The sequence below is a fragment of the Tripterygium wilfordii genome, chromosome 1 (genome assembly GCF_013401445.1).
Source record: "Tripterygium wilfordii isolate XIE 37 chromosome 1, ASM1340144v1, whole genome shotgun sequence".
Taxonomy (NCBI): domain Eukaryota; kingdom Viridiplantae; phylum Streptophyta; class Magnoliopsida; order Celastrales; family Celastraceae; genus Tripterygium; species Tripterygium wilfordii.
In genome coordinates, this window is record NC_052232.1 from 961,206 (window position 1) to 971,487 (window position 10,282).

Consider the following 10,282-nt stretch of genomic DNA (forward strand, 5'->3'; position numbering starts at 1 on the left):
TCATGACCTCTCATGTCTATATTGTTTATCCCAATAAGGATTCACCAACTAAAATATCACCCATATTATTAATTAAGGCTTTGCACATTTGTACTTTTTTTGCATTATAGAAAAATAGAATTAAAAAAATATGTCGGTGACAATTTAATAAAAATATGCTTTGACCGTAAATTTGGTTGTGGTGAGTTAGTGATCATAGAAAGAAATATCTCAATTTTTCTAAATTTGCTAGCATTTTCTTTTGTTGTCCATCCTATTAGTGAAAATTGTTTTGTTTTTTTCTTTCTTTTTTGCCCTTTTGGTTCCTAATCCAAGAGTAAGTAAGAAGGTTGAACTAATTAGATTTGGTTATGAAAAAACTGCCTTGGTGGCCCACATATCTACCTTGCCTACTCATCTCCATACAAACTTTTGGTGGTGCAATTAAGGCATACACATCCACATTTTTCACAATTTAATACTCAAAACTATGGACCGGTGACAGTCCTAGTTTTCTTTTTTGTGTAATTGAGACGGATTGTCTCCCCTTTTCGTCTTAATGAAAGTTTCTTCTTTTAAAAAAAAAAAAAAAAATACTCAAAACTATTACCAAAACTAACTCCTTTAATTTTTTTTGTTCTCTTATTACACTTTGAGTATGAGCATGCCAAATACTTTTGCAACATTTGTGAAACCATTGTATAGGTAATCAAGGGAAAGTGGGGAAAGCCCAATTCTCCCTACTTTATATGGGCCTCAAGGGTCAAGGCCCACAATGGTGAGAAACCTCTAGGCCAATTCTCCCTACTTTATACATAATAATTTATGAGCCCACTTTTATTTGATAACACTTTGAGTATGAACATGCTTTCATTTTTTTTTAAAATACCATTGATAAATTTGTTTCTCATAAGAATCGAACATTAGACACACATATGTCTTAACTCATCCGATTGCCAACTGATCCACCTCTTGTTAGTTGTTAGGTTTTATTTTACTGTTCATGTTGTCTTGTTGAGGTCAAATAATGTGGGTTGGGTCTAGGAAACGTTTCTTGGGCCATGATTGCATAATGAATTGAAACAACTATATTGGGCTGTCAAATAACCTGAAAGCTCCATATGAACAAAAGCCCATGTGTATTTGGCCCATATACTCAATTGGACAGCTGAAAGCCCACAAACGCTCATTGGGCTTTATGTGGATTACAATCGGACTTTCGTAATCAGGAGGGTTTTGCCATTTATTAAGGGTTGGACAAGGAAGTAATTGAGAATGTTACCGTTAAATCTAACAAAAGCTAAGCGGCCAGTTGGATTGGCTAACATATATGTCCAAGTATTCTATTTTCATGCCTGCAAATTTTGATGCCCGGTTTGATCACGAAGTTTGAACGCGCTCTCTCGTTTTACGAATCTATATCTTCTAGGGTTCCACTCTCGCCATTGCATCAAAATCGACGGGAGTTTTGAAGGTTGTTTCGATCTCGCCCTTCGGTTCACGCATTGCACCAAAATCAACGGGAGTTTTGAAGGTTGATTCGATCTTGCCCTTCGGTTTGTTTTGCGATGTAGTTTTTGTACAGATTCTAGCGTCGTTCCTGACTCTTATTTTTTTTTTTTTGTTTTGTTTTGATTATGGATGACAAATTTAAACAGCGAATGCAGTTTCGCGATGTTTTTAATTTTCGGATTCCAGTTACGAATTACAATGTCACATGTAGCTTCTTGAATGAAGGAATTTTTCTTTCTCATTTAGTCTGCTGTGTGTTACGTTGGTTTAGAGTAATGATAAATTAGCGGATTGGCACTGTTTGGAGTTTGATTCGATTTCTGATGTTTTGTGAATTAGTCTTGGGGTTGGGCAACTGCAGATGGTGTGCATGGTACAATTTATGATGGCATCACTTTATGGACTTTAGTTACATTTAGTTTGTATAGTATTGGTACAGATTCAGGTGAGTTTATTTCTCTTGATTTTCTTTAAATAATTTATTAAGACTAATTTAGTTTGGCGGGGATCAGTTCTTGCAATGTTTAATTTTTTACTTCTAATTTGTAGAGTTTAATTTGTGTAGAAACCTGTGGTATGAAGGAATACATTTGATCATTTCTTTCATATTTATAGTCAACAGAACTGGAATTGACTTATAGGAAGTTGGTTTTATATATGATTTTTTTTGGATGATTGTTGGAAGTAGATAACCGTTTATAGATGTACATTGAATGAGTATGATTCTAGTTTGGATGATTGTTGACTTGTTGTAAGGAGATGACCGTTTATAGATGTACATTGAATGAATATGATTCTAGTTTGGATGATTGTCGGAAGAAGATGACCGTTTAGAGATGTACATTGAATAAGTATGATTCTAGTTTGGATAATTGTTGGAAGGAGATAACCGTTTATAGATGTACATTGAATGTGTATGATTCTAGTCTTGGAAGTACATGCAGGTCCTTGAAATTTTAAGATGTTTCAATTCCTTTATTCAGATATTTCATTTTCTTAAGGCCCAATAAACAGTTCAATGTTCTTTTTAGTGATTAGAGCTGATGGAGTGCTAGAAGAGTAGGCTTTCAATTTTTATTCATTCATTGTCTTAATTCTATGGCATTTTGGGTGGAGCTAAATGAAGACCTTTTGTTTTTTTAATTATATTGTTTTGTGATAATGATGGTCAATATTACATATTTTAGTTTACAGATTACCTTTGTCTCTATGGTGTTCTCATTGGGAAGTGGGAGAATGGCAGTCATGGCTCGGAACTTGGCAGGAAATATCTCAAAGACAATATCAGGTAAATAGAGGCTGTGATCTCTCTATATATCATCAACACCTATAGTGGGGGTATAAGGATATGTAGATTGGTACCTTTTTCTTTTGGATGCATATTGGTACGTTAAGTTCACGTTTGTTTCAATGGATATTGTTTTTTCTTAGTATTCCTTCCTTTTTTGACAGAAGAAGTTGGACATCAGAAATCAGGTGCTCAGTACATTTGCAGAGAATTATGTGATGCTGATCAACCAAATTTGCTTGACGAAGAAGGTGATTTCCAAATTTTTTTACCTTAGTCTACATTGTGTTACCACAATGTTGTTTATAACTTAATCCATTCTTTCACAAATTGATGAAAAATTATGCTTTGATTGTCGGTAATTATGTATGATATCACTGTGTGTAATATATATGAGGAGTCCATGATGGAGAATTGGGAGTAGTCTTTTAATGCACAGGGCTATTTTTTCTTACAAGCATTTTATATTTTGTGGTCCATATTGCGCCCAAGACTTTCGAAGAGACAGCATTGAGACTATCCTCTGAATGGTCCTTACCCTTCTTGGTCTTGATAAACTGGGTCCGTCCACAAGCCAGCCCCTACCCTGATCAACCTCCTCCATCCGTAATAGGATTCGGCTTTTGCGCTCAATGTATCAGCTAGCGCCTAGCAGATAGCTGAGTTGTGGTGGTTCTCCAAATCAAACACAGAAATCTAGAAAGATATTTAGGATGCTTCTTGACTATTGGTAATGTTTAGTCACTGAGAGAGTTCCCCTCTCACATTATCTTACTTTTCATCGTCCTCTCGGCTGCTATGCGCTGGATAAAATGTTACAACGTAGTAAGAGATTTAGGATGCTCGGTCTGCAGCTGTATACTGAGTCCAGCGGGTTCCCTCTTCCTCTTTGCATTTTATCATTCTCTTACTGCCATGATTACAATGGCTTAGACTCTCATGATACAAAGCATCAGAGTTAGATATATTTTAATCTATTGTAGAAAAGCTGTTGTGAAAAATACTCTTCCGAGTAGGGGTTTATGTGGTTGGTTTGTTTTATATGCACCTTGCTCTATTTAAAGGTTAGAGCACATCCGCACGATTGGCATTGTAATTGTAGAGACTTGATGCTTGAGGCATCTTTATCATGGCTTCTTGTTTTAACATGTCCATATGACAAAACATATGCAAAACACATGAAATGCCCTAATCTATGTTGATTACTGTCACGTTTTTATGTGATCATGAAAACATTCTGATAAAAAAAACATGCATATTGTACCTGCCATAGAATTTATGTGCTTATTCATAGATAATAATCTCTCAGCTTTCATGCTGCAACATGGTTATTGTTCAAATTCATGTTAAAAGGTCTAAATATCGTGGATTTCTCCTCCCTCCTTTGTAAGTTTTTTTGCTTTCTTAATGCTCAAGTAATTAAAAGGGTTGATGATTGTTTTTGCAGATATGCATGTTTTTGGCTTGAGGCCCATTGCTGACCCTTTGCATTTGGTAAGTTATGGCCATTCATAAACCGTTTTAGATTACATTACCTTTATCTGTGCTGTTATCGGACGTAATATTGTCTTAGTAATTACTTAACTTAAATATATATATCATACTAAAGTAAAAACCATCATGGTCGTCTTAGAGGATCTCATTAGATATATCTAACAAATTTGTTTTGAGTATACATAATGAGTTAAAATTGAGCTCTCCTCAAACAGTGGGATAGAGAATCTAAAATTGAGGTTAGTGAAGTCTTATATAACTGCTCCTGGATGTAATGAGGCAGTATGTTTTTTGAATGAGTTTTTTGTTGTTGTGGAATCTATCTGACAACTTATCAGTGCGAGGACATATCCTTACATTCTAGAGTATCTGCTCTTTTTGTTGCTTTGAATGGATTTAAATTTCACTGTGAACATTTCGTGCCTTCGGTTTTAAAGATAACAGCCCATATTCTTAAGCTTTTGAAGTTTGATAACACTTGTATCTATAGTTGGTCAATTCATGAGGTGTTTTAATTCTTCATGTATCTATTTTGTCCATAAGTGCGCTTGTCTTTCATAGAATCAGTTTTTAATTCATTGATCTGATTATTTAATTTCATTTTTAAGGTATGTTGCAATACTTGTAAGAAGCCAATAAAGACAACTCAATATGCAGCTCATGCAGGTCCATTTGTATTTATCTTACTCTCTTTTTAAACTCTTCTTAAAATTTTATGGTTTCTGTTAGTATGATTCGTGCTTCTCAAGGAAATCCTTGATTTATAGAGAAAATTAGGTGGGTGGCATGTTCCCATTGTCATAGCATTTTAATTTCTCCATATGATCTTGAGAGGAAAGTGCTACTTTTTTGACATGTCTACAGTCAAATGGTTGATTCCATCATTCAATTTCATGTTTATTGGCCAGGAGATGACTATTGGTATCCTACTTTGTTTCAATCATCCTGAAGATGATAATTATTAACAAATTATTGTCCCCTCAGTCTCCTTCACTCTTGGGGTTATAACTTTTTTCCCTTTAATAAGAACATGTAAATTGTTATTTTTTGTTGCTGATTCAATGTCTTGCAATTTTGATAGCTTCTTTCACATCCCCTGGAGACGCTCTCTTCATTGAAAAAGAACTATTATGACGTGATCCTTTACTAACTAACAGGTCGCAATAATCTGTAGTTTGATATGATGCCTATTGAATTATATGAAACCTTCAAATATTGGGGTGGGTTCATATTATAGTTTGTATCCGATAAATATCTGTGAATTTTATAAGTTACAATTTGTCCATGCTCAAATCTATCAAGGTGCTCGAATGTATTGCCTATTAGGTTATGCAAAGCTGAGACCTGTCGAGTGCACTTAAATATTCTTATGGAGTTTCTGCTCAAGCTATATCTGTCCTTGCATATGATGTTGGTTGATCGATTGATCCTTATCTTGTTAGCTGTAGATTTTAAGTGTGCTCAATCTAATTCTTCACTAAAATGTTTCATTTTCTTTTCCTTATTTTTTCAGAACTATGTTGGTCATCAGAATCTATAGAAGGAAGTACTTTCAAGTTTGATGGTGGTGTAGGACGTAGGAAACCACCAAGGAAAGAGAGAAAAAAGTTATTAGCTGCTTATCCTAGTATCCTTTTTTCCCCTTAAAAAATTATTTTAAACTTCATGAGGTTGCTTATATACTTGCTTTATGTTTTTCAGATACTCTCCATGTTAGGATCAGTTATTTTTGTTATAGTTGTAAACCAGAAGTAGAGTCAAAGTTCAAACCATCCAGAAATATGTTTTTGTCATTCTTTTTAGCTATGGAGTATTTTCCAGTTTTTTTGCATTTTATTATAATAAAAATTTTCTTGCTTGATGAATTTCCTTAATATTTAGATCAATTCACAGCTGGTGGGGAGCAAGAAAGATCTAGTCCAATAGATGAAGATGAAGCAACTGCATCAAAATCTCAGTTTGAAACCGGAATGACTTCTTTGTTCTCCACGAATAGCAAAGGTGAAGTTCTGTTGCTCTCTGTTGTTCATCTATACGTGGTCTTTCTACTTCTTATTATCAGAATGTAGTGCTATGTCTTACAGTTTTTGTCCTTTGACCATGGTTAACTTAGATCTACTCATGTAGTTTTAAGTTAGTTGGCAATATTTAATTGTCCAAGAAAATCCAGTTAGAAATTGGTTTCATTGTTTGCTTTTCTAATCATCCAGGAAATTCATGTGGAGGTGTGCCATCCAGTATAGGTGGTACAGTATTGAGTCCTGAGAATACAGATCATTCAGCATTTGTGGTACCACCTCCAACAAAACGTTCTAGACAGTATGCTTTCTTTATTTTTATGAAACCTTAATAATATCCTCATGGTATTGTATGTTTCTTAAATTATGATTGTCTACATAGCCCCTGTTTATATGTTAATATGGATTTTGAACGCAACAGATATTGGAAATTTACTTTTCCATCTGCCTTTCCTTTTTCTTCACATTGCTAATCGCCATTTTCTGATCTCTTTTTTTTTTAATGTTAGTGCTTGAGAAACCCTTAGCAACTCTAGCTTAAGAACTTCTTGATAATTCTGCTAGAACTTGTAGGAGTTTATCGGGGCTTTAAAATGATCTTAATTTACAATCTCATTTGACTTATGGACAGATAATAGAGTATTGAGCCTTATAATATATACAGCTGGATATATATTGACTAGATTGCTTGCAAAATGTTGCATTGCGTATGTGGTTTCGTAACTGTTGGTAATACCTGATAATCTGATATTCCCTTTGTTACTGTAGGATGGCAGTTGAGCATTTGGTTCTACCAGATGATCCAGAAAGAGCATCTGGATTGACAAAAATCACTAATGCATGTAAGATTGTAAGGCTAAAATGACTTTTATACTTCATCCTAATTTTAATCAGTTGGGGATATCTTTTAATTAAATGTAGGCAATAGACAGTAAAGCCAAAAATCAGCAGACTTTGACATTTGTTTCATAAGTACAATGCTTTTGTATTCCCTCATGTTATTGACCACTCTTCTCTCATCTGTATATAAATATTTTGCTACTTCTCTGTTTCTTGTTTATTGTAGGTTTATGAAGTCTTTGGTTGATGACACCTATTATTTTATGTAATCAATGTACTTTAGGTTTGGAGCAGTTTATAAAGGAAATAGTGATTGTTCAGTATCAGTACTCCCCTCTTGTTGCAACTCCTAAGAACCTTAGATACTAGCATTTTGCCTTATAATAATTCAATCTTCTTTGACCCTCAAGACAGACGAACATGTTCAATTCCTGAAGACAACGCTTCACATATTATGTGGGGATAAGGTCTATGTACATGTCGCCCACTGTTGGAGGCTTTTGCACGGGTGTTGTTTACCTTCTTAAACCCTCAAGCTTCAGTTTATTTTAAGGCACTCAATTTTTCATTCTTAAATTTCTTCAGCAAGTCTGAAGAATCATTATTTGGATTTTTGTAGACTTCAAGCTTGCAAAAGCTATGAGGATGCCAACTTTGGCTCTCTGTCTGATCAAAAGTTTGGAATCCAAGTTTATTCAAAATGTTTTTCCTACAAGAGAGATCTTGGACCATAGGTGAGATATTACATATCGTCTTCTCATCTAGGCGAGGGATGAACACGTAGGAGGCTGTACATTGGAGAATGACCAAAGCACATTGGTATTTGTGGATCAGTATTGCTTCAGTAAGTCCATCACCATGAGGGTTTTTGAGTACAAAATCAAGTGTGTTTCAGACTTTCAGTTGGGGTTACAAAGTGCATATTTAGTCAACCTCTCCATTATTTTCCTCCTTTCTCTCACATGGTCTTTTGTTGATATAATTGCTATTGACCCATAGCTGTAGATTGTATGATATACTTATTTGTACAAATGCTTCTTTTGTTCATTGTTTAGGCAGGGATTCTCGCGTGCGAACAACTTCAGGAAGTGTCATGGCTAATGATTATGTTGTTGCTAATGAAGACCCGGGCATTGTCCAGAAATTCCGCTTGTCAACAATAGGTATCCTTCTTTGTGTTTCTGTTTTCCAGTTGAACTGGTTATATACACTTCTACTCTGTAAGGGCATTGCATAGTTTTCTTGTCCGTTCCATCTTCGCCTAGACTTAGACTTCTGTCTAATTTGTCAGTGTGTGACAATTTTTGTTTTGATACAGTGAAATCAAAGTTTCCAGCTCCCCTTGCTACAAAAACATTTTACTCTCAAAGAAACCATCGCCTCCGTTTAGCAATTAATCATCTATATTCCGCGGTATCAGCTGCAGATGTAACCAGCAGCCTGGTGGGTCCAGAACTATCACAGGAAATGCAATGAGAAGCATCATCTCAGATGTTCTCTTCACTCAAACAAGTTGATGATTTGAGCAATGAGCAGGTTGCCCCTTTTATTCTTTATTTTTGGGTCCTCTTCAATTCATCTGGACTTTTGTAAGGAGGGTGCTATGATGTGATTTACGTAAGGACGACATAAATGCCAATATGCCATGCTCTGGTTTTCATAAACCCTGATTGTTGAAGTCCTCCTTCAGACAAGTTTTACCAAAAGTTTATTTCGGAATGCCATATTTTTATTGTTCCAGGCTCCTCCTTTTAGATAATGAAGCATGTGAAATGAACTCTGTGTTAAGCTTGGTGCTTATTGATGTTTAAAAAATGACTATGCTTCCTAGCATCATGAGAAGGTGTGTCGTTTTTCTTAAATATGTAGGCTTCTAGCATCCATACTCTAGCACAAAAGAATTGAAGTGATTTTGTAGCGTTAGTGTTGAATGGCAAACAAGAGGGAGATGAATTAACAGATATGAATTTTTCTCAACACATGTTAATGGTAAAACAATTGCATTATCTTTTTTGTGCAACAATCGGATTTCTTGCCATTTTGTCAGACACGGCTAGCATTTTTGAGCATAGAATTATTTTATTTTTGTGATGTTGCTTTAACCATTCATAGTAAGGTCACATGAGTAGGTTGGTACTTTTTGCACCTTTTTTTATGTGAAGAGTTGATGCATGTATGTGATATGGTTGTTGCTTTTACTATTTGTAGTGAATTAGTGATACTTGGAGAAGGTAAAGTGCGGTCATATGAGCAGGTTGGTACTTTTTGCACCATTTTTTATCTTGAGAGTTGATGCATGTATGTGATATGATTATATAACTAATACTTGCAACTAATCATTTTCTTGAGGAAATGAGAAGAGCTTATGAGACAAGCTATAATTGATATTCAATGTAAGAAGTTGTGGCGCATGAGGAAGCAAAGTGGTGCCTCACATGAGATGCGAGCATTTTTTACTCTATATGCTTTGTTATTTGTTCAGTGGTTATATTAGATTTGATGCCGTCACTTATGCACCATTTGATTTATTGAGGAGAAACTAAAACTATACTGTTACTTTTCCTTGGAAAACAGACAGAGTCCTTCTTCATGGAGACATTTTACTCAAATTTCTGATTTGGGCTTGAACAAATCGGGAGTATGGCTGTCATCCTGCAACCCTACAAATAATCTTCATATCGATGATGCTCCAAGGCAAGAGATTGCTCCCGTTGGATTGCTTAGGGGCAAATATGTCTCAAAGCTGTTTTCATTCACAGGAAACTCGGGTATTACCACTTATTATTGTTTGCTAACTAAAAAATTCTTAGTTTTTTTGGATTAGCTGCGGTCTTGAACATTATCTTTGCTAGTAAAGAAATTTTAAAGTATCTTGGCCACTAAATCTATAATAAGCCTAATAACCAGGAGTTTCAGCAGTGCTTCTTCTTTACTGCAAATATTATGGTGGATTCTTAGAGGCCTTGTGATATTCATGTATGGAAAATTTGCAGTAATTTCATCAGTGACAACAGTAATTTCTAAATACAATCATCAACATCGATTTGATAAATTAGCTTTCGAACACTATACTATCATTTTGTATCTAGTTTTTCTTTTTAGCGTTTAATATTTGTTACCATATCTCTTGACTTTTTTTTTGGCTTTTGTA

The 10,282-nt window shown here is 34.9% G+C and overlaps 1 protein-coding gene and 1 long non-coding RNA gene across 7 annotated transcripts; both read left to right on the plus strand.

Annotated features, from left to right (window-relative positions):
- Positions 1-1,320: 1,320 nt before the first annotated feature.
- Positions 1,321-7,917, plus strand: LOC119988527. Of its 6 annotated transcripts, none has more exons than XM_038833774.1 (9): positions 1,321-1,513; positions 2,679-2,779; positions 2,944-3,030; positions 4,227-4,273; positions 4,882-4,939; positions 5,787-5,900; positions 6,155-6,274; positions 6,484-6,592; positions 7,060-7,917. In XM_038833774.1, the coding sequence occupies exons 2-9, from the start codon at positions 2,701-2,703 to the stop codon at positions 7,154-7,156; spliced, it is 711 nt and encodes a 236-aa protein (XP_038689702.1). In that variant the 5' UTR covers positions 1,321-1,513; positions 2,679-2,700; the 3' UTR covers positions 7,157-7,917. The 6 variants fall into 6 exon arrangements, with proteins under 6 accessions (XP_038689702.1, XP_038689626.1, XP_038689849.1 ...); XM_038833698.1 differs by having other exon boundaries at positions 2,686-2,779; XM_038833921.1 differs by lacking the exon at positions 1,321-1,513 and adding an exon at positions 1,562-1,936 and having other exon boundaries at positions 2,686-2,779.
- A 513-nt stretch (positions 7,918-8,430) lies between these two features.
- LOC119988862 lies at positions 8,431-10,035 on the plus strand. The gene is made up of 2 exons (XR_005465685.1): positions 8,431-8,667; positions 9,706-10,035. It is a non-coding gene; the product is annotated as an uncharacterized LOC119988862 (long non-coding RNA).
- The last annotated feature ends 247 nt before the right edge of the window (positions 10,036-10,282 follow it).

Coding starts and splice junctions, on each gene's coding strand:
- LOC119988527 (XM_038833626.1), top strand. CDS start 2,653: ATGATGGTCAATATTACATATTTTAGTTTACAGATTACCTTTGTCTCT. Junction 3,031..4,226: donor AAATTTGCTTGACGAAGAAG/GTGATTTCCAAA, acceptor TTGTTTTTGCAG/ATATGCATGTTTTTGGCTTG. Junction 6,593..7,059: donor CCAACAAAACGTTCTAGACA/GTATGCTTTCTT, acceptor TTGTTACTGTAG/GATGGCAGTTGAGCATTTGG.